Source organism: Schistocerca americana, chromosome 10 (genome assembly GCF_021461395.2).
Source record: "Schistocerca americana isolate TAMUIC-IGC-003095 chromosome 10, iqSchAmer2.1, whole genome shotgun sequence".
In the NCBI taxonomy this organism is placed as follows: domain Eukaryota; kingdom Metazoa; phylum Arthropoda; class Insecta; order Orthoptera; family Acrididae; genus Schistocerca; species Schistocerca americana.
Window position 1 is genome coordinate 147,198,688 of NC_060128.1, and position 23,909 is coordinate 147,222,596.

A 23,909-nucleotide genomic window follows, 5' to 3' on the forward strand; every position below is an offset into this window, starting at 1 on the left:
GGATATGAATATGGAGGGACAAGGGGTCAGCACATTGCTCTTCCAGCTGTATGTCAGTTTACAAGACCGGAACCGCTACTTCTCATTCAAGTAGCTCCTCAGTTTGCCTCACAAGGGCTGAGTGCACCCTCTTTCCCACAGTGCTTGGCAGACCAGATGGTCACCCACCCAAGTGATAGCTCAGCCCAACAGCAATTAGATTTTGTGATATGACGAGCCATGGAACAGTTTCCAAACTCTCATGCACCCCACCCTAGAATATTGCTCAAATGTGTGGGACCCATATGAAATAGGACTATAGGGATATTGACATATAAAAGGGATGGCAGTGAGAGGGGTAACAGGTTTGTTTGGCTCACAGGAGAGCGTTGCAGAATTTCAGGAAAACCTCTGGTGGCAGACACTGTGCCGTGCTGACTATTCTGTGGAAGCCTTGTTACAAAGTTTCAGGAGCCAGTACTACGTATGGAATCTACTATGATCCCCCACCCCCCCCAGCCCCACCACAAAATTGCTTCCACAGTGACCACAAAGACAAGGTTAGACTAATTACAGTGCACACAGAAGCTTCAAGCAGTCATTCTTCCAGTGGAATGAGAACAAACCCTAATGGGTGCTACAGTTGAAAGTACCCTGTACCATGCACATATAGTGGTTCACAGAGTAGAGTGTGGATGTAGATATATATACTTCCCTCATCATAGGCTTCCATACCTCAAAACAGAACCATTATAGCATCACTTTATTGTCCCTGTTTGTCTATCAAGACCCCTTTTTCCCACGAATGAGTAGAGGTATCAGTTTGATATTTATCTCACATACTTAATGTTAGTGGTTCCAGGGAGGTGTAAAAATTTAAGATTCTGACTCAGTGCAGTCAAAAGATACAACCATTTATGTCACATATTTTGATACTTGCAAACTCACTAATCAAAAACCATAGGGTACTTCCCACTGATCTAGAATTATAATATTTGGCGAGAAGCAAGGTTTTACAGTAAAAGAAAAGGAAAAAAATCTGAAAATTGTTAATTTGTAGTTATATCACATAAAAAATTTTCTTGTGCCATTTGTTGTCCACCTCTCCATATGTCTGTCTGCTAAGATCCCTTTTGTTGCAGTAGCGGGTAGATGTATCAACTTGAAATTTATGTAAAATACTAAGCTCTAAGGTCCCTTGGCTGTGCAAAAAATTTAAGCTTGTAAGTCAACGCAAACAAAAGATACAGCCATTTATAAAGATCCGTATTTCTCAACAACAGGCCAAGGTATCAAGCTGAAATTATGTCAAATACTATGGTCTACAGGACCTTGGCAGTTTAAATAAAGTAAGCTTCTAACTTGATGCACTCAAAATATATGACCATATATGCCACATATTTTGAGACAAAGTCACACATCAAAACCTATAGATGAACTATCAAAATATATGGTGGGCCTGATAGCCTACTGGTAAAGTGCATGGCTCAAGAGTGACAGATCATGGGGTTGAATCTTGGTCAGATTGCGGATTTTTAAGTCTTCATGATGAGAGGAGTTGCCAGAAACAACATATGGTTTGGATTCCACGTTAAATTGTAGGTTCCCCTTTCCACAGTTGGAACTTCATCTCTTTAATACCCTCCTGATGCTGTCAGGGAGTCAAGTGCGTCTTCCCTATTGTGCCAGCGGAAGTTTCTCACAAACTCTGTATGCTCTCAAGAAACTAAGTAACTAACCCTCACTCTTTGTGACTATTTTCATGGTAACACCAGCTGAATGGTATTCAACAACTGAAGAATGCTCGTGAATAATGCCGTATGTCGCATTTGTTGGAGATGAGATTTATTGTCGAGTAATGCTGTTTGCAAATAAGATAGATGGAGCAGAGAGATGATCAGAAACAAAAAAGTATACTACCTCTCTTACTCACCATAGTGTTGATGGACGATACAATGACATGTGCAACAGGAGAGGGTGACAGCACTGTCTTTTGCTGGTCATTTCTTGGTGTGGAGTAGCTAAGAGGGTGATGTACAGTAGCAGTTAGATGTTTATAAAGAGGTTGTGCAAGGCCATGGTCTAAAGTTTAATGTAACTAAGTCAGAGATGGAATTCGCAATAAGAAAAAAGGGTAGACTTATAGTGAACATGACAATGGGTCGGGAACAGCTTTTACAAGTTATATTACATTTCTCATAAGGCTATCAGATTCCCTTTGCATATTCATTTATCACTCTGTTAATTCTTCCATTTTCAAGTTTTGATGCTAAAGTCGCATTACGTGATACAACCAACTACCTTGTGAAAAACATAAAGGTTATTAACTACTGATCTGTTTACAATTTTAATAATTGGTCTCAACATTACACAGTGTTTTCCTAGAATTTTCTATTCAGTAATTTTCAACATTCCATTTGAGTGAGTAATTAACTTTCTGGGTTTGAAATTACTGTTTTAAGAGATTGGAAATGTGAATACCAAAATTACAAATTATCCAGTTTTGTAATTGTCAAATGAAGTAGTATATTCATCTTTATATTTAGAGGACATTCAATCATTCCAAATAGAGTTAGATAATGAATATAAATTGGAAATGAATGAACACAATCATAAATATATGATAGCATAACAAAAGTTACAACATGTTGAGTAAGTTACTAAACATTGTGTATTGTCTACTCCTGTATGAAATCTAAGATATTTCCATTACAAGTGCAAAAAGATGATTGCTTAAACACCACTGTGTATGCTGTAATTAGTCTAATCATATCATTGTGGCCCATATGGGAACAATACATTGTTGTATGTAGTAAATGCCTAGATTCTTCACTTAATACTGGTTCTTGAAACTTTGTAATTAGGCTTTCGTGGGATAATTGACATCTATGTTCAAGATTCTATCAATTCAGGTTTTTCAGCATTTCCTTTCCACTCTGCAATTGTTGGTGCAACTATTTTTTGCATATGTTCAATATCCCCTGTTAGTCCTATTTGGTATAGGCATCATAGTCTTGACCAATATTCTAAGACTGAGCATACTGGTTACTAGAAGCAATCTCTTTTGTACAAGGTGTACAACTTCGCTTCCGCCATTTTTTCCCCAACATTTGAGGCTGTAATGAAACAAATTGGTTCCACGTGTATCATTCAAAGTATTTTCCATCACTGGCCAGTACTTTCTTCCATCTTTCAGGCAGTGTATGAATCCCACGTCGAAAATCCACGAATCGATCCAGTTTGTGACTTCTTCATGAGATCGGAAGTGGTGGTCAGCCAGGCCATGTGTCATTGATCTAAACAGGTGATAGTCAGAGGGAGCAATGTCTGGAGAATACGGCAGGTAGGGTAGGACTTCTGATTTCCAAGTATGTTTTGACCTCTTTTGCAATGTGGGGTCGAGTATTGTCTTGCTGCAAAATCACTTTATCATGCCTCTCACTGTATTGTGGCCATTTGTCTTTTAATGCTCTGCTCAAATGCAGTAATTGCATTCAACAACAAGCACCTGCAATTGTTTCACTTGATTTTAACACCTCATATTACATGATGCCGAGCTGGTCCCACCAAATGCAGAGCATGATCTTGGAGCCATGAATATTTAGTTTGGCCATTGACGTGGAAGCATGGCCGGGATACCCCATGATTTTTTACATTTAGAGTTATCGTAATGAACCCATTTTTCGTCCCCGGTCACAATGCGATGCAGAAATCCCTTTTTGCCTCTGAAGCAACTGTTCACAAACACACAAATGCCGTTCAACGTCTCTTGGTTTCAGCTCATAAGGGACCCAAGTTCCTCCTTTCTGGATCATGCCCATAGCCTTGAGACATTTTGAAATGGCTTGCTGTGTCACTCCCATTAATTGTGCCAATTCTTCTTGAGTTTGACATGAGTCTTCACTCAGCAGTGTCTTCAATTCTGCATCTTCAAAAACATTCTCTCTTCCACCACTGTGTCAGGCTATGACATTAAAATCACCATTCTTGAAGTGTTGAAACCATTCACAACATGTTCTTTTACTAATAGCGTCCTTACTATACATAATTGAGAACATTCGATGAGACTCAGCTGCTGTTTTCTTCATATTGAAACTAAACAGTAACACCTCCCGCAAATGACGAGAATTAGGGTCGTGGACTGACATTTTGAGTCAAGAACAACTTTATGATGCAGACCCAAATTGACTAATGTTTGAATGTGGTTATGATGACCGAGGTCAAAGCTAAATGCCTGATGTCTGCGATCTGTTTCTTTCGACCGCTACTTACTGTTGTCGCCACCTATCGGCAAACGGTAGAAGCAAAGTTGTACAACTTGTAGATGGACTGCATTTTCCCAGTATCTTACCAAAGAACTGAAGTCTGCATTACCTATAATTGAGCCCATGTGATCGATCCATTTCATATTACTTTAAGTTGTTACATCCATGTATGCATGAGTTTACTGATTCTGGTTGTGAAAAACTGATATTGCCTCTACATTTAGGGCAATATGCTGTGGTCTCACTACGCAGAAATTCTCACTCCAGTAACGAATTATATTTGATATCCAGTATAATAAGATAATAAGTGGTGGTGTGGTATTGAGACAAATGGTTTTTGGGACACTACTCACACTCTGAGTGTTCTGTACAAACTTAATTATGTATAAGCAGTGTGCAGCAGCATTGAAGGCTCATGTTTTACAAACTCCTTAACTGCCTCCCATTGCAAAACATATGTTTGCAATTTAGCTTAATGGTGTGTACAACCTTGCTGTGTGATGGTGCAAATGTGTGGCACCCTGCACCTTCATCCTCACACTTGATGATGCTTAAAACAGCAAGGCGTTGATACGTGCAAAGAAATGGCCACAGCAAAGAAGTTCCTGTGAGCTGTAAGGTGGGTTAATGATGTCACATTGGTACCAAATTTCACCACGAATCTGCCCAATGGCACAGTGGACGTGTCACAGAATGAAAAGGTCATTGTACACCTTCTTACCCACATTTCACCCCTCCTTTTGATGTCTCAGCAATGGAGGTCAGAACTGCAAGGCCCAAGGTTGAAATGATGCAGTTTCCTGGTGAGTGGGCAAGTTAAACATTCCAGACACACCATCGCTCAAAATTGGCATGAAAAGGCTACAGCGTGTGGCATAAAGGTCATCAGTAAAACTACTTCTTTCCCTGCGGCATTGATTCCCACACATTTTGCAGTTGAAAACAATAGTTCACAGTGCAGTGTGCAACAGGAAGATGTCCTTGACAACCTTCGACCTGCTGACACCATTGAGCATTTCAGTCTTTCTCTAAGGACATTGTGGGGCTGTGTCCCCATTGAACATGATAGCATCCATTTGGAGTACATCACAATTGCAAATTTTGTTGTCATGCACAGGTTAGAGCTATTAGGGTCTGTTCGAAACCATTTGACAAAATTTGAACGTGATGTGAAGCAGCAACGGGTGCTTATGCTTTTCCACCTCTCCTGTTTTGTGTCCTCCCGTGGTGTGACCATGGAGGAGAGGGAGGAGGGTGGGTAAGAGGGTGCAACTTAGATACATACATGAATAAAATGGATGGCAAAGAGTCCCTCTACAGCCCCCCACCCCCAACCAGTTTGGAAAAACCCTTGGTGGCGCCCACCAACCTTTACTGAGAATTTTAAAAATGAATGCGTACAGAGACAACTAAGGCACCTGCACCTGCAGATAGGCAACCCATTGATGCCCCTGCCATTCCAATTACCACCCCTGTGGCCATTTTGTGCCAATTCTGAATGGAGGTTGTAATCTTCCCCCTCATTTCTTCCTCCATCTATTGTCAACATTAAACAATGTCCAATCCAAGTAATCAATAAGTAAAGTCTTTTATGACGCTTTCAGAGGACTGAAGCTTATAGTAAACTTCCAAGTTTACTTAGCTTGTCATGGTGAGATGGCTCTAGTTCTTCTTGTCTAGGGGTCTGATTCTTGAAGCTGAAAATCTGGTCTTCACAGTTGGTTTGAACTAAATAAATCTGAAGATTGTTGTTGCAGCATTTTCTACATAAATATATTTTCTCACATTTTAGTATATCATACAGCATTTTGATTTTCACATTAGCAAAGCTGAAATTACATTGTTTGCACAAAATTGCAAAAAATATGTCTGATCACATCAGAGGCAAGCTTACGACTCCCACATTCTGCAGAAATAACAATATTCCAAAGGGTTTACAATTTTTCACAACAAATGTATTTCTACTAGTTTCTGTTACATTATTAATTTTGATTACTATTTCATAAATGAATCCAGAAATAGATATAGTAAACAGCACAGGATTGCATAATTAATTATAGAAATTTTAAGTGTGCCAATAGTTTGTAATTTCAAATGTTTCTAAAAAGAAACAATTGTAATTGTACATTCAGAACTAGTACTTATTGATTATAACATTGAAACTAAAGCATTGTATAAAGTAATTCCTTTTCATAAATTTTAGCTTGAAATATAACATACTGTGTATAAAATTATATGAAAGATTTCAGAAAAGCAACTGAGATAATATTGATGTGTCCAAAATTCGAAAAATAATACTGGTATTGACAACTACTGTTGAGGAAAAGTAATGTTAGGGGAGGATGCCCTGTTACACAGTGCATCTGGAATGTTTTGCTTGGCCATTCATAAGAAAACCATATGATTCCAACCCTGGATGTCACGGTTGTGACTATTGCAGAGACGTCAAATGCAGGTGTGAAATGTCAGTAACCGAGGGTGTGACAACCTTCCCATCATGTGGCATGTACATGGAGGCAATGGGCCGAATTATGGTGAAATTTCATGGCATGTGATATCATTAACCTACCTTAGACATCACATGAACTTCTGAACTGTGGGCTTTTTTACACGTGTCCACATCTACATCAACATCTACATCCACACTTCGCGAGCCACATGACGGTGTGTGGCGGAGGGTACCTTGAGTACCTCTATCGGTTCTCCCTTCTATTCCAGTCTCGTATTGTTCGTGGAAAGAAGGATTGTCGGTATGCTTTTTGAAGTGCCATTGATCTGGAGGGTGACATCGCAGGGTGATATACTTTTGCACCATTACAGATGACCATTGTATGCACCTTTGAGCCAAATTTAGACTTACTTGTCTGAATTTGAGTCAGTTATGGAATTTTGAAAAAGTGATCCGTTAATTCTGTTGTGCAGTGTAGATACTTCATCCCTCTCAATAATTGAGACTGATGATTTTTGCCTGTTATAAATATCGATACTGGTGAGATATTGGTCCTGGAAATTCCAAGACTTTCAAAAATGTTTTAATTTTAAATTTCAATTTTTTGAGTAATTTAACATTTGCTTTTGTAATTCCTGAGCAAAAGGTGTCTTAATAGAGGGACAAAGGTACACTTGAATAACAAATGACAAAAATAATTTTTTTTCATGTGATATAACTACAAATTAATAATTTTCATATTTCTTCTTTTACTGGTGCTGTGAAACCTCGCTGCTCTTCAAATGTCATTAGTCTAGGTCAGTGGAAACTATCCTATAGGGTCTGATGAGGAGTTTGCGAGTATCAAAACATATGACATAAGTGGCTGTATCTATTGACTGCATTAATTTAGAAGATTAAATCATTTACACCACCAAGGGACTGTAGTCCTTAGTATAAGACATAAATTTGAACTTGATATGTCTACCTGTTCCTGCAAAGAAGTGTTCTTAAAGTCAACAAAGAGACAGACAGACAACAAAGTGATCTTATAGGGCTTCCAAGGTACGGAACTCTAAAAATACTGCATCTACCTGATTTCTCTGATGCATGGATTTCAGTATGTCAAGTGAAGAAAGAGTAACTTGGTTTTCGCACAACTGATTTTTTTGGAATTTGGGGTGGTAGGTGTGGAGGAGTCCATCCTTTTCGGGATACCTCAGTATGTTTAAGCTCAGAATACATTTTAGGATTGTACAAGAGATGCACATCTGTGAGATTAGACTGAAGTTTTGTGTATCATTTCTGTTAGCCTTCTTGTACACACATGTAACCTGTTCTTTGGTATATTATTGTCAAAATGGGAGCTAACTCAGCTGCATATTCTGTATAGATTCTGACATAGATCCCATTGGGCCCTGGAGCTTTGTTTAATTTTAGTGATTTTAGCTGTTTCTACATGCTGCTGACACTAATATCTTTGCAGTGGGACTGTATATCTGTTGCTTCCTTAGTATGGGAACATTTGAAAGTGAAGTTTGCTTTGTTACCCTCAGTTTCAATTCCTGTGTCATACACAAATGTCTGGACACTAGCTACAGTGTCACATGCAGTCTTTACATATGACCAGAATTTCTTTGAGTTTTGATTAGATTAGATGTACTTTTGTTCCAAAATATCCATTGTGAGGAGATCCCGCAGGATGTAGAACATGTCAGAAAAGCAAGGATACACTGTGTATATACAAATAAAAACAATTATGCTAATGTGCCTTCCATAGATTCCAAGTGAAATGGCCATCATGGATATGCAATAAGCGAAAAAAGAAAAAATAAAATTAAAACATCAAATGAAACTGTACGGTTCCAGAGATCTTTTCAAGTTTAAATTGTCTGTGGCATATACATGCAGACTGTGTTTGAGGCTTGAAAAGACCTCAGGAACCATATACAGTAGAGTCCTGTTAATCTGATTTAATTGGGACCAGACCTTGTTCGGATTACTGATTTGTTCAGATTAGCCGGAGTTACGGTGACGAGCAGATAAGTAGGTACACCATGGTAACAAATAGGAATAAGTGTGGGAACAATGGCTAACTCTCACTCCCTGCCCTTGTTGTTGTGCATTGTTTAGACCTTTGTAGTATCTGAGGGCAGTGCACTGCAAGTTGGCTTGCAAAGTGCTTGGTTATGTTAGTTATTGATTGCTGGAATGTGTAACAGTTGTATTGTATTCGTTCAAGTGTGGTGGTGTACGTATTTTCGTCATGAGTAAACGGAAACATACAGCGTTAACTGTCAGAGAAATACTGAATGATTTGAAGCGGATAGACAATGGTGAGAATTTATCTAAACTGGCAATGGAACTGGGTGTTGGTAAAGCAACCATTTGTGATTGGAAGAAGAACTCAGTGAAGCTTGAATAGTCCTGTGCAACGTCTTCAGGAAAAACACTCAAAATTAGGCAGACTTTGAAACAGTCCCAGTATGATAAAGTGGATGAAGGTCTTTTCCTTTGGTTTATGCAGTGAAGAGAAATGGGAACTCCTTCGAGTGGAGCACTGGTTCGAGAGAAGGCTGTTTACCTGAATGGGTTAATGAATGGTGATGAGTCTCTTAGTGCGAGAACGAGTTGGTTGGACGGATTCAAAAAATTTCATGGAATCCGTCAGCTAACAATTACTTTAGAGATGCTTTCTTCTGACCATGATGCAGTGAAGGAATACTTGGGTGAGTTTGAAAAATGATAGGAGAGGGAAAGTATTCTCCCCAACAAATTTATAATGCTGATGAGACTGGCCTTAATTTTAGGGCATTGCCAACACGAAGCCTGGCATCAGAAGCAGACAGACCATGCTCCTGGTTTTAAAATGTGCAAAGATCGTGTGACTTTATTAATGTGCAGCAATGTTGCTGGTAATCACAAGCTGCCTTTAATGCTGATCAGCAAATTTGTTAGGCCCAGAGATTTTAAAAACTGCAACATGAAGTCCCTGTCGGCATGTTATTGCAACCAGAAAAAAAACATGGATGGATGGTAAGCAGTTCAAAGAATGGTTTCACAGCCAGCTTGTTCCCTCTGTTCGACAGTTTTCTAAGGAAAACCATTTGTCTCCCCATGCAGTCCTTTTCATTGATAATGCACCATCTCACCCCAGCACTGAGGAATTAAGTGAGGGAGAAATTGTGGCTAAGTTTTTGCTGCCAAATGTTACACCACTTCTACAGCCAATGGACCAGGACGTACTGCAAACATTAAAACAGATTTACAGAAAACAATTTTTAAGAATGCTGATCCAAGATGATAGCATTCCTTTAGTGGAAAGACCAATGTGAAGGATGTTGTTTATTGGGCTACTGAGGCATGGAAGAATATTTCAGGAAATACTCTGAGACAATGCGTCACAACAGACTGTCTTCATTCCACCAAAAAACAATGACTGAGTTTTTGTCATTGAAAAAGTAGGGATAAAATATCTGCTGTATTTTAGTAAGTTTGACAGCTTTTCTTTCATTGTTATGCCTTGTTTAAACCTAATGTTTTTTGCCAGTTTTTCTGATACATGTTTACTGTACTGTGTAAATTAAAATAGTGTGTATGTACAGCAGTTTACTGCACAGCTTTCCATACTTAGACTAACATTTTTCATGTTCAGATTAACCAAACATTCGAATTCTACATCTACATTTATACTCTGGAAGCCACCCAATGGTGTGTGGCGGAGGGCACTTTATGTGCCACTGTCATTACCTCCCTTTCCTGTTCCAGTTGCGTATGGTTCACGGGAAGAACGACTGCTGGAAAGCCTCCATGCGTGCTCAAATCTCTCTAATTTTACATTCGTGATCTTCTCGGGAGGTATAAGTAGGGGGAAGCAATATATTCGATACCTCATCCAGAAGCACACCCTCTCGAAACCTGGACAGCAAGCTACACCACAATGCAGAGCGCCTATCTTGCAGAGTCTGCCACTTGAATTTGCTAAACATCTCCGTAACGCTATCATGCTTACCAAATAACTCTGTGACGAAATGTGCTGCTCTCCTTTGGATCTCCTCTGTCAACCTGATATGGTACAGATCCCACACTGATGAGCAATACTCAAGTATAGGTCGAACAAGTGTTTTGTAAGCCACCTCCTTTGTTAATGGACTACATTTTCTAAGGATTCTCTCAATGAATCTCAACCTGGCACCTGCCTTACCAACAATTAATTTTATATGATCATTCCACTTCAAATCATTCCGTATGCATACTCCCAGATATTTTACAGAAGTAACTGTTACCAGTGTTTGTTCCGCTGTCATATAATCATACAATAAAGGATCATTCTTTCTACGTATTCGCAATACATTACATTTGTCTATGTTAAGGGTCAGTTGCCACTCCCTGCACCAAGTGCCTATCCGCTACAGATCTTCATGCATTTCGCTGCAATTTTCTAATGCTGCGACTTCTCTGTATACTACAGCAGCATCCGCAAAAAGCTGCATGGAACTTCCGACACTATCTACTAGGTCATTTATATATATTGTGAAAAGCAATGGTCCCATAACACTCCCGTGTGGTACACCAGAGGTTACTTTAACATCTGTAGATGTCTCTGCATTGAAAACAACATGCTGTGTTCTGTTTGCTAAAAACTCTTCAGTCCAGCCACACAGCTGGTCTGATATTCCGGATTACCAGGGTTTGGATTAGTGTTACTCTGCTGCAGTCCCATTTGATTAAAGCACATTACGCCTGAGTTTCAGGCATGTTCCCTGATTTCATTCTATGCTGAGGTGCTAATCCAGTACTGTTGGAGATCCTCTGCAGTGCTGTTTGAGGTTATGGGGAGTACTAAGTTAGCTGAGTTGTGAGTGGAAATGTGGATTGAGGAGGAAGGTGTGCTAATGTAGTCTATACAGTTGTGCAAAGCCACTGTGCTGGGGTGGCGTAGCATTTAATGCATCTGCCTAGTGAGCAGGAGACATGGGTTCAAATCCTGGCCTTGGTTCAAATTTTCATTTGCCTTTTCAGTTTGTATACATCCTTCAGTCTTAAACATATTTTCAGATAAAAGATAATAACTAACTTATCAAAAGACATGCAAATGTTCAATACCAGTCAGGTCCACATGATAATTCTTATGCTATTGTAGCCATGCATCATCAAATAGAAAAATAATTATATGACACTTATTTACAATTATCACATTGAAACTTCCTGACAGATCAAAACTGTGTGCCGGACTGAGATTTGAACTCAGGACCTTTGCCTTATGTGGGAAAGTGCTCTACTGACTGAACTACCCAAGCATAACTCACTACCCAGCCTCACAGCTTCAGTTCTACCAGTACCTCATCTCCTACCGTCCAAACTTCACAGAAGCTCTTCTGCGAACCTTGCAGAACTAGCACTACTGGAATAAAGGATATTGCAGAGACGTGGCTTAGCCACAGCCTGGGGGATGTTTCCACAATGAAATTTTCACTCTGCAAGAGAGTGTCTGCTGACATGTTGATAGAGCACTTGCCCGTGAAAGGCAAAGGTCCCGAGTGTGAGTCTCAGTCCGGCACACAGTTTTGATCTGTCAGGAAGTTTCATATCAGTGCACACATGACTGCAGAGTAAAAATTTCATTCTGGAAACATCCCCGAGGCTGTGGCTAAGCCATGTCTCTGCAATATCCTATCTTCCAGGAGTGCTAGTTCTGCAAGTTTCGCAGAAGTGCTTCTCTGAAGTTTGGAAGGTAGGAGACGAGGTACTGGTGGAACTAAAACTGGACAGGTCATAAGTTGTGCTTGGGTATCTCTGTCAGTAGAGCACTTGCCCGCAAAGGCAAAGGTCCTGAGTTCGAGTCTCGGTCTGGCACACAGTTTTAATCTGCCAGGAAGTTTCATATCAGTGCACACTGTGCTGCAGAGTGAAAATTTCATTCTGGAATGATCATATTACAGCACAGAATTTGTTCAGAAGTCAGATTTACTAATACTCATGTTATTTGATATTATTGATGCCATATACGCACCAGCTAGTGCTACTAAGAAATGCAGCGGTGGAGTAGGTGTTGGTCACCAATGAACCGTTTACCCCCTCTTAAACTGAATAATATGAAAGATCTTAAAATAAGATTCTGCTGCAATTGTCATTGAAAGATTCACGTATTGCCCCCTTGACCCTCTAACATAATTTATTCAGCATCTCTGTATCTGAATCCTTATATTTGGATTACACCTACTATGAGAAAATTGCGAGTTCTTTAGAAGATTCTTTACAGTCACTATGCAGCAAAAAATGACTGGCATGAAACAATGATTGTTAGTCTCTCTTGCAAAAATCTGTTGGATCTCAGGAACGTGGAATGTCACAAAGCACATGTTACAGAGCTGTGAAGAAAGCCAGTATGTATCCATACAGGTTTACAGTTGTCCAGGAACTGAATGTCAATGACAAAGACTAAAACATCACATTTTGCTGTTGCTTTCAGCAATTTACTGCTCAGAGGAAAGAAATATTGCAGTATACACAGTTCAGTGATGAGGCATGGTTCCATCTCTCTGGCTATGTAAACTCTCAGAGTACACATTTCTGGTGTAATGAAAACTGACATGCACTGGTTGAGCAACCTCTGCATTCACAAAAGACTGGCAATATCAAAACCTTTCGTCATCAGTCCAATTTTTTTTTAGTCTACTATGACAAGTGCACTTTACGTCAAAATGTTTTGGGAATTTGTGAACCAGTTGGTTGATGAAGACCTTATCTTCAGCTAGTATCAACAGGATGGCATCACATGCCACACATCTTGAGTGATCATGGCTGAGGTAGAATCATTTTTCCCTGACAGAGAGATTTCGAAAGCACTGTGGCCCCTGAGGTGACCTGATTTAACACCATCTGACGTTTTCATCTGGGGTGGCCTAAAAGGCTAGGTCTACAGAAACAAACCACACAGCTTGGAAGACTTATGAGAGAACATCATCCATGAAATCTGCAGTGTCATGTTCAATTGGATTTACAACTCAATAGCGGTCACTTCCAGCACCTTTTGTGATTCACCTTTATTTCTCCACGAACATGGTATGTCATGTTCATTTCATTTCACTTCCTGATTTTTATGCAAAGCCTTTAAGTGTAATTTAAGCAAATGTTTGCTTGTGGGGCCTCTTCCAAGTGGGACACCCTGTATATCATTCTAAGACACATAGATCAAGAGATATGACATCATAAACAATGAAATGCGTGGAAAACTGCCGCAGCATGCTTGATATTTTAATTTATTACTTCTTTACAACGTTCTGTATTTACATCACATTTTACAGACAGTATCCACATATACCACTGGATGTATGCAAACTTATGGTGCATGACACATAGTGCAGGAGATATGACATAATGAACATGCCGTCAAAACCAGTTGCCAATAAACTGATAATGAAATTATAGCTGACAGTGGTATTGAAAGTTGTAATATTCTTATCAGCTGTGGTCCTCTCTTCCTACTTAACTATGATGGATATATTGAATTCATAAACACTGAGCTGTGTGAAACAATACTGGAGGATGCATTTCGATATAGGTACAGGTGAAATATGGATACAGATATGTGTGAAATATGCTAAATATATGTGTAATATGAGGTCTGTTCAAAAAATTCTGGAATTTTTGCACCAGTGATGTGTTTGAGCAAAAAGACTGTCACAAATAAAGCTTTCGGCCAGTAAGGAGTAAGGCATTTGTCAGAAATGGATGACACACACACACACACACACACACACACACACACACACACACACACACACACACACACTCACGAAAACACAACTCACACACATTTGTGTGAGTGTGTGCCTGTTGTCTATTTTTGATGAAGGCCTTACTGGGTGTGTGTTAGTCATTGTTTAGTGCTGTATTAAGTAGAATGATGTGTTGCATATTTTGTGAATTTCAAGCTCGCAGAGTTAGAGGAGGAGTGTGTCTGCTTTAAAGTTTGTGTCAAACTCAAGAAAACCTTTACAGAGACACACCAAATGATGTGGGAAGCCTATGGTGATGCCTGCTTAAGCCATAGTCAGTGTTACGAATGGTAACCATGGTTTAAAAATGGCTGGATGGAAGTGAAAGATGGCCCTTGTTCAGGAAACCCTTTGACATCCACTGACAATGCTCATGTCAGGAACATCAATGAAATTGTGCGTGCCAATTGAAGACTGACTGTCAGTGATTGCAGAAGAATGTAACATTTCAATTGGACCATGTCATGAAATATTGACACAGCATCTTGTAATGCATCATGTTGCCACCAAGTTTGTCCCACAGCTCATAAGCTAAGAGCAGAAAGACTTTCGCCTTGCAATCTGTGAAGAGCTTTTGGATCACACAAATGAGAATGAGATGTTTCTTAAGAGAATCATAACTGGTGATGAGACGTGGGTCTATGGCGGTTATGATGTTAACACCAAGGTTCAATCTTCACAATGGGTCGGGAAAGGTTCTCCGAGGCCAGAAAAAGCTCATCAGGTCAGGTTAAATGTCAAAGCCACAATGATATTTTTCTTTGACTTTGAAGGATTAGTTCATCACGAATTCATGCCACAGGAACAAATTATTAATCAGTGGTACTTTCAGGACATGTTGTGACATGTGCGAGAAAATGTGAGAAGGAAACAACATGAAATGTAGTGAGACAATTTGCAGCTCTTGCATCACCATAGTGCTCCGACACATGCATCCCTGTTGGTATGTGACTGCTGTACAGAAATGAAATGTCTGTGCTGCCTCATCCTACGTACTCTCCAAACCTGTCCACTGCAGACTTTTTTTGTATTTACAAAGCTGAAAACCACACTGAAAGAGTGAAGATTTGTAACGATAGATGAGATAAAAGAAAATTCACAGATGATGCTTTGCATGATCCAGCGAGAGGCGTACCGAGACTGCTTTCGGATGTGGAACTGGTGTTGGGAGAGGTGTATGAATTTTGGAGCATAGCATTTCGAAGGAGATTGTGCACAATAAGTAAAAGGTAAGTGTAGGAAAATTTTGTGGACAAAGACCAGGAATTTTTTGAACAGATCTCGTATATGTGACGCATGTGTATGCAGGCGGGGCCGTGAATAAAAAGCTCCTCCTAAACTGCTGGACTGGTATCAACTAAATTTGGTACACATATTACTTACTATCTGGAAAGAAATGCTGTGGGGTTAAGAATCAGCAGCTTTCTATTGGGGTGGGGGTGATAAGTTGGAGAGAAAAGAGGGGAAGAGGAGATGGACAAACAGAGAAGGAGGAGATGGACACAGATAGGGGGAGGAGAAAGGGAAGAGGAGGAGGTGGACAGGAGAGGGGAGTGGAGGAGATGTGGCAAAGTAGGGAAAGAGGAGGAGATAAACAGGAACAGGCAGAGAAAGAGATGTGTGGAGAGAGGGGCAGGAGGAAATGGACAGTGAGTAGCGGGTGGAGGAGACTCGCAGAGAGCGGGAGGGGCATCTAGGAGATGGACTTAGAGGGGAGGGGCAGATGGGCAGGAGGAGGGGGAGGAGAAGATGGGCCAAGAGAGGGGGAAGCAGGAGATGAAATAACAGAAGAGTGGAATAAATGCATACCCAGGCAGTACTGGGTACTCAGATAGTTGTTGGTAAAACTTAAATAATCATAGCTGAACTTGGAATAATAACTAGTAAGTGATGATGCAGCAATGTGAAACATTTTATTAGTAGTCAAGAAAACTAGTAAAGTAAAACTTGCTGTCACATGAAACAAAAATAGGTTCTGGAAAATTTGGAATTTCAATTTGGAAAGTCAGGAAAATATTCATTCCATGTAGGCTTTCACGGCCGGCGTCTTTATCAGTAAACTCTTCCGGGCTAAGTTGCCGTGGTCGATCTGCAGAATTTCTTCTCCCTGACGTTTCGTTCTCAACTACGGAGAACATCTTCCGAGGTGAGTCGACGACTGGCTGCTAGGAGCTGGGGCCGGATGGTGAGATATCGGTCTTCTTGTGGTGTTGTACACTGTGGACACCCTGTACTATTGTGCCTGGACACGTTTCTTGTCTGCTGGAATTGTTGCCATAATCTTGAGATCACACTTTGTGGCACAAGGAGGGCCCGTGCTATGACCTGCTGTGTTTGACCAGCCTCCAGTCGCCCTGAAAATGAAAAAAAGTTGCCATGCTGATGAGAGAGAAAAATTTTGGCAAAAATACACTTAGAATCTGTTATTAAGTTCACTTCTGTCATTTTCTACAGACAGTATGTGCAACAATTAGAAACAACTTGTTAACAATTGCATTGTAATTACTTTTCAGCACCAGGCATATGTTGCCATTCCTGTAAATTTGGTGAAATGTGTTGTATCGCGTTATTCACATGCATGCTTCAATTTGCATTCATGAGCACTTATTGTCTAATGTGTTGACTACACCTCATGATGACAGACTGACTGGGGGTTCAGAATAATTGCAGGGATGTTACGGTACATGGAAAAAAATGTAATCTACCACCTTCTCCAACTGTAACAATAACTTTGATGCTCAAGAAAGGAAATGTAAAATTGTACTGCAAAGTGCATTTTAATCACAGTTTTTACAGCATATGTTTGGCACCACATTCAGTAGAGGATGTACATTACAATTTTATAATAGCAATTCTTTCCATTTGCAGGAGATGTCAGTAAAGACAAGCAAAAAACAATATACTCATCTTAGCCGTCTTCAGTGATGGTCCAGGAGATATAATTTTTTTAAAAAAATCATACAATTTATAGATTGTTGATGCTGCTTTTTTCACAATTGTTTCATCCACCACTGAGTGATCCTACAGTTCCTGAAATGCAGACCTCAGTACCCTTTGCCACATGTCATTATATAAAGTTTTAAAAATCAAATCAGGATAAAGTGTAAACTTTCATGGCTGGAAATGCCGCACTTTTTAAAATATTATCTACTGTTGTTCATTGTTGAATGACTTTCTTGGAAAAACTTGACGTTTTGGCCCCATCTGCAGAGGACATCTTCTGGGGGGTTTTAGATTAGGAGAAGCTCTAGTGCACACCCTGGCCCACTACTGACTGAAGTAAAACTGACTGAAAATATGATACATGATGCTTCTTTGTGGGAGCATACAAAAAGAAATTTTAGTTTAGTTAGAAGGCATTCAGGGTGTGAATTGGACCTACATTCGAGCTACAACCCCCTCGAAAATGGCCTCACATGTGGGGTCAAATCATTGGATTTCCCCGAGAAGTTCATTTGATAGCAACACAATAACCCAGAATACTGTAATAATTTCGAATCGAGTCATTACATTACACTATTACAAAATCAGTTACAATTGACTTTAATACACTACAGTAATTTGATGTGGTTTTTCAGATAGCAAATTTTTGCTTAGTTCTGGATATCTTACATACATTTTTCTACTGATATTGGACTCCAACAGCTGCTCACATTCACAACGTTGCTTTGTCTCTGTGCAAATTTATTTTACTAAATGTTGCCAGTTTTTGGATGAAAGATACCGAATTAATGTCTTTAAACAATGATCTATATGTTATTAGTGTAGCTGTGCATTTGACCTGCGGTCGTTGCACTGTGGTGCTGGCGGCAGTCCACATATGCAGAGGTGTGTTGGTGCATGTCAGAGTACGGTGCAGCGAGTAAGTGTGCAGACGTGCTAATGGTAACTGTGTGTTGAAAATGGTTCAAAGAACACATATTGATGACATTATGAGGGGTAGAATACCAGGGCGACTGGAGGCTGGTCAAACACAGCAGGTCATAGCACGGGCCCTCCTTGTGCCACAAAGTGTGATCTCAAGATTATGGCAACAATTCCAGCAGACAAGAAACGTGTCCAGGCACAATAGTACAGGGTGTCCACAGTGTACAACACCACAAGAAGACCGATATCTCACCATCAGTGCCCGCAGACGGCCACGGAGTACTGCAGGTAGCCTTGCTCGGGACCTTACCGCAGCCACTGAAACAGTTGTCTGCAGACACACAGTCTACAGACGACTGAACAGACATAGTTTATTCGCTCAGAGACCTGCAAGGTGCATTCCACTTACCCCTGGTCACAGGAGAGCCTGTGGAGCCTGGTGTCAAGAACGCAGTACATGGTCAATGGAACAGTGGTCCCAGGTTATGTTCACGGACGAGTCCAGGTATAGGCTGAACAATGATTCTCGCTGGGTTTTCATCTGGTGTGAACCAGGAACCAGATACCAACCCCTTAATGTCCTTGAAAGGGACCTGTATGGAGGTCATGGTTTGATGGTGTGGGGTGGGATTATGATTGGTGCACGTACACCCTGTGACAGAGGAACTGCAACAGGTCAGGTGTATCGGGACGTCATTTTGCACCAGTATGTCCGCCTTTTCAGGGGTGCAGTGGGTCCCTCCTTCCTCCTGATGGATGAAAACGCATGGCTGCACTGAGCTGCCATCGTGGAGGAGTACCTTGAAACAGAATATATCAGGCGAATGGAGTGGCCTGCCTGTTCTCCAGACCTAAACGCCATCAAGCACATCTGGGATGCTCTCAGTCAATGTATCGCTGCACGTCTTCAAACCCCTACGACACTTCAGGAGTTCCGACAGGCACTGGTGCAAGAATGGGAGGCTATACCTCAGCAGTTGCTCGACCACCTGATCCAGAGTATGCCAACCCGTTGTGCGGCCTGTGTACGTGTGTATGGTGATCATATACCATATTGATGTTTGAGTACATACGCAGGAAGCAGTGGTGTTTTGTAGCACGTGTGTTTTGGGACGGTTTTCTCAACTTATCACGAATATCGTGGACTTACAGACCTGTGTTGTGTGTGTTCCCTGTGTGCCTATGCTATTAGCGCCAGTTTTGTGTAGTGCCATATTGTGTGGCACCACATTCTGCAATTATCCTTAACACTTAGACGCCAACACTCGTAAAAATATGGGCTTGCGCGGCCTGTCCTAAAGTCCGGCGCCCGTAATTTTACGGGTGGGTGTTCTCGTTCTTCCCCTTCCTTCCTTTGTGTGTTCTTACAGCTCCCACTTGTCTGAGAGGCGCTGCATGGACTGTAGTTCGAGTATTGGTCACTAGATGGTGCGGGCATGCTGTGGAAGGGTGTGCTTCCCTTTTTATTTGTTGGGTTTTGTGAGCGGCGATTTTTTCCCGCGCTGTCTCAGTAGTGTCGACATGGCGAAGTGTGGCTTGATGGACGAAGAAACTGCTCGCGAGTTATATTGTGATTTAGAAGAAAGTGACGTTGATTTGTCAGATATACTGTATCCATCATAATTACAATTTTTGTGTAAAATAAAAAAATTTCCTTCTAGAAAATACAGTGAATATACCTTTGACCAATTTTTCCTTTTTTCAAAAACAATGCTATAATAATAACGCTTGTCAAAAGTATGTATTAATTCAAGAGAAAGGTATTATATACTGTTTTAAACAAGAAAGTCTTGGTTTTTCAATAAGAGTAATTTTATTGCTATAACTGAAACCTTTCATGAGTTGTATTAGTTTAAAATATGTTAAAATCAGCCAGTCTTTATGGTAGACACCTGCGCGCAATGGCTCAGGACCCAAAGTGTTAATTTATGAGCATGAGTGTATATTATGAGAAATGTGTTTTCAGTCCCTAAATCTGACTGATGCTCATTAATTGTCTGGTAATTACTATTTATAGACATAATACTCTTTCTTTGTTTAGCGAAATATGTCTCAAAAAAGCAATGTTCGTTTTATGTGCACTCAAGTATGCAGACTTCACAATACACCAGCATTGGAGGTTTTCTTACTCGTTATCATGTCAGTTACATCTGGAAACAAAGGCATCTGTAGCAATCTATGGGTATCCAGAAAGCAGCCTACAGAAATGAGAACTGTGTGAGTGGTATGCACTGATGGCAGCTGTGTTGTCTTCAGGTGGCGACATGGGAGCCGTGGAGAGCAGCCAGCAGAGGAGGGGGCAGTTTGTGGAGGACCCCTGGTGGAACCCACCCCCGCAGACTGTGAGGCAACAAGTATGTCTGGTGAACGTAGTGATGGTTGCAGTGCTCTCATTTTAACCCTAGCTATACCAATGCACTTTCCATAATATGTATTACCAACAGCAGGAAACTTTAAAAAACCAAGTTAATTGTTGTTGCTTTATATTAACAACATATTTTAAAGAGGTACTGATGTGTAAGCAGGGCCAAAAACCTGAAATTACCTTTTAGCACACTCTTAACAGTACCAATGTACTTTCAGTAACATGTACTAGCAAGGGAGGGGGGGGGGGGGCAGTAATTTACACTACTGGCCATTAAAATTGCTACACCAAGAAGAAATGCAGATGATAAATGGGTATTCATTGGACAAATATATTATTCTAGAACTGACATGTGATTACATTTTCACGCAGTTTGAGTGCATAGATCCTGAGAAATCAGTACCCAGAACAACCACCTCTGGCCGTAATAATGGCCTTGATATGCCTGGGCATTGAGTCAGACAGAGCTTGGATGGCGTGTACAGGTACAGCTGCCCATATAGCTTCATCATGATACCACAGTTCATCAAGAGTAGTGACTGACGTATTGTGATGAGACAGTTGCTCGGCCACCATGATCAGACATTTTAAATTGTGAGAGATCTGGAGAATGTGCTGGCCAGGGCAGCAGTCGAACATTTTCTGTATGCAGAAAGGCCTGTACAGGACCTGCAACATGCGGTCATGCATTATGCTGCTGAAATGTAGGGTTTCGCTGGCATCGAATGAAGGGTAGAGCCACGGGTCATAACACATCTGAAATGTATCGTCCACTTGTTCAAAGTACCAACAATGCAAACAAGAGGTGACCGAGACTTGTAACCATTGGCACCCCATACCATCACATTGGGTGATACGCCAGTATGGTGATGACAAATACACACTTCCAATGTGCGTTCACCACGTTGTCGCCCAACACGGATGCGACCATCATGATGCTGTAAACAGAACCTGCATTCATCCAAAAAAATGACGTTTTGCCATTTGTGCACCCAGGTTCATCGTTGAGCACACCATGGTAGGCACTCCTGTCTCTGATGCAGCATCAAGGGTAACCGCAGCCACGGTCTCCGAGCTGATAGTCCATGCTGCTGCAAACGTCGTTGAACTGTTCGTGCAGTTGACTCAGGGATCAAGATGTGGCTGCACGATCCGTTACAGCCATGTGAATAAGATGCCTGTCATCTCGACTGCTAGTGATACGAGGCCATTGGGATCCAGCACGGTGTTCTGTATTACCCTCCTGAACCCACCGATTCCATATTCTTCTAACAGTCATTGGATCTTGACCAAAGCGAGCAGCAATGTCACGATACAATAAACCACAATCTCAATAGGCTACAATCTGACCTTTATCAAAGTCGGAAGTGTGATGGTACGCATTTCTCCTCCTTACACGAGGCATCACAACAACGTTTCACCAGATAATGCTGATCAACTGCTGTTTGTGTATGAGAAATCGGTTGGAAACTCCTCGTGTCACCACATTGTAGGTGTCGCCACCGGCGCCAACCTTGTGTGAATGCTCTGAAAAGCTAATAATTTCCATATCACAGCATCTTCTTCCCATCGGTTAAATTTCGCATCTGTAGCATGTCAACTTTGTGGTGTAGCAATTTTAATGGCCAGTAGTGTAGAACAATAACAAAAAATTTCAAAAATACATATTTTATTAATTGTTGTTGACTTTTATTCAGATTATACATTTTAGAGAGATACTGATTTGTAAGGAGGGTCCGGAACCTGAAAATATTGAATGACATTCATTATCAATGAGTCTCATCACAGGGTGTATTCACCCTACAAACACACGCTGGCTGCCACACATGGGCTCCTGGTACTTAAGTCATATTCCACCACTATCCATAAGAAGATCATAGCCATTGCTGAATGTGTGGACAAGAATAAGAAACAAGCTAGACTTACCAATTCATTTAGAAATTTCATCAGAATCGTAGCGACTGTGGTCCAGAAAAGCATCATAGCGCACAGCAATCAGCCTGCACAGCAGTAACTTTGAAATGCAAGAAACCTGGGATAAACAATGGCAGGAGCAATCTTCAATGGTGCAATACTAGTTAATCAAAAATCCCTGGGTGTAACGAGCATGTTCTCATCTACCCTGACAACACTACTGCAAGCTGAATCTGATCACAACAGACAGGGGCAGATGTGCTGCGTTGGTGCACCAAATGGGGATGGAAGTTCTCCCTTGAATTGACTGCAGTGAAGATTTTGACAGCCAAAAGTCCTCAAGTGTTTGCTAATGTGTTCAGGAGATGTCAGGTTGCTCTTACCAAAGAGGAACATCATTTTGAGCACCTACTGTAAATAATGGTAAGCTTCAGTTAATCAGATGGCAGCATTGTTTATGCTTAACTCAGTGGAAGCGTGTGTGCAGCTGACTACCAGGATATTAATGTCCAAGAGTAGGGTTGGCGGCAACCGTTGGATGTAGGGATGGTGGGATGTGGTGGTGATGGCCGAGTTGAACAACCCATGGACCCCTCCCAGGCATCTTTCATGAGACATTCTGTGTTAAGTAATGCACCACTGAAGGCTTCTTGCTGGCATCCCTATGTGGGTGTGTTATATGGCCACACAGTACAGAAGAGCTTTGTAGATGCCAAATTTCTGAAATGAAAATATCCCAAAATGAACATCATCTTGAAGGTAGAGCATGAGGTTGGTTACCATTCCTAGATGTATTGGTCTGTAGAAGATCTGACACTACTCTAGCTAGAAAGCCGAAAAATATATTTAGGTGACATTTTGCAATGCCATATAGCCCAAAAGCAAGCAGTGCTGAGCAGCCTGTTTTATTGGGCCCTCCTTATCTGTGTCAATAATAGCTTGGTAGGGCACACTGAATGGCAATGACTGTGATGGCTTACCCATAGATAGGGATTTCAAATGAAATATTATTCGTTATGCTAATAGGACATATGGAAAACTCCCTTCTCACTGTGTTAGTTTACTGTTTTTTTTCTGGAGTTATTGACCACATTTTTCAGTCAGAATCAAATGAAAGACTTTATCTGATGCTAAACATACGTACCTGATCAACTACACACTGTGACAGTCTATGAAATGATGTGTGTCTGTGCCAAAGTATATGTGGACAAAACTGAAAGAACAGTAAAAGAGTGTATTAAAGAACATAAATGCCACATATGGCTATAGCAAAGTGTGAAATCTGCAGTAAGGGAACATCAGCAGATCTG

General features: G+C 40.8%; 1 protein-coding gene across 2 annotated transcripts in view; it reads left to right on the plus strand.

Moving 5' to 3' along the window:
• The window catches only part of LOC124552408 (plectin-like), a 219,495-nt gene that overhangs the window by 22,643 nt on the left and 172,943 nt on the right, over positions 1–23,909 (plus strand). For both annotated transcript variants that reach the window (XM_047126671.1, XM_047126672.1), the window contains exon 2: positions 20,577–20,674. In XM_047126671.1, the coding sequence (XP_046982627.1) occupies positions 20,585–20,674 (90 nt within the window). In that variant the 5' untranslated portion in view covers positions 20,577–20,584. The remainder of the gene's footprint in view (positions 1–20,576; positions 20,675–23,909) is intronic.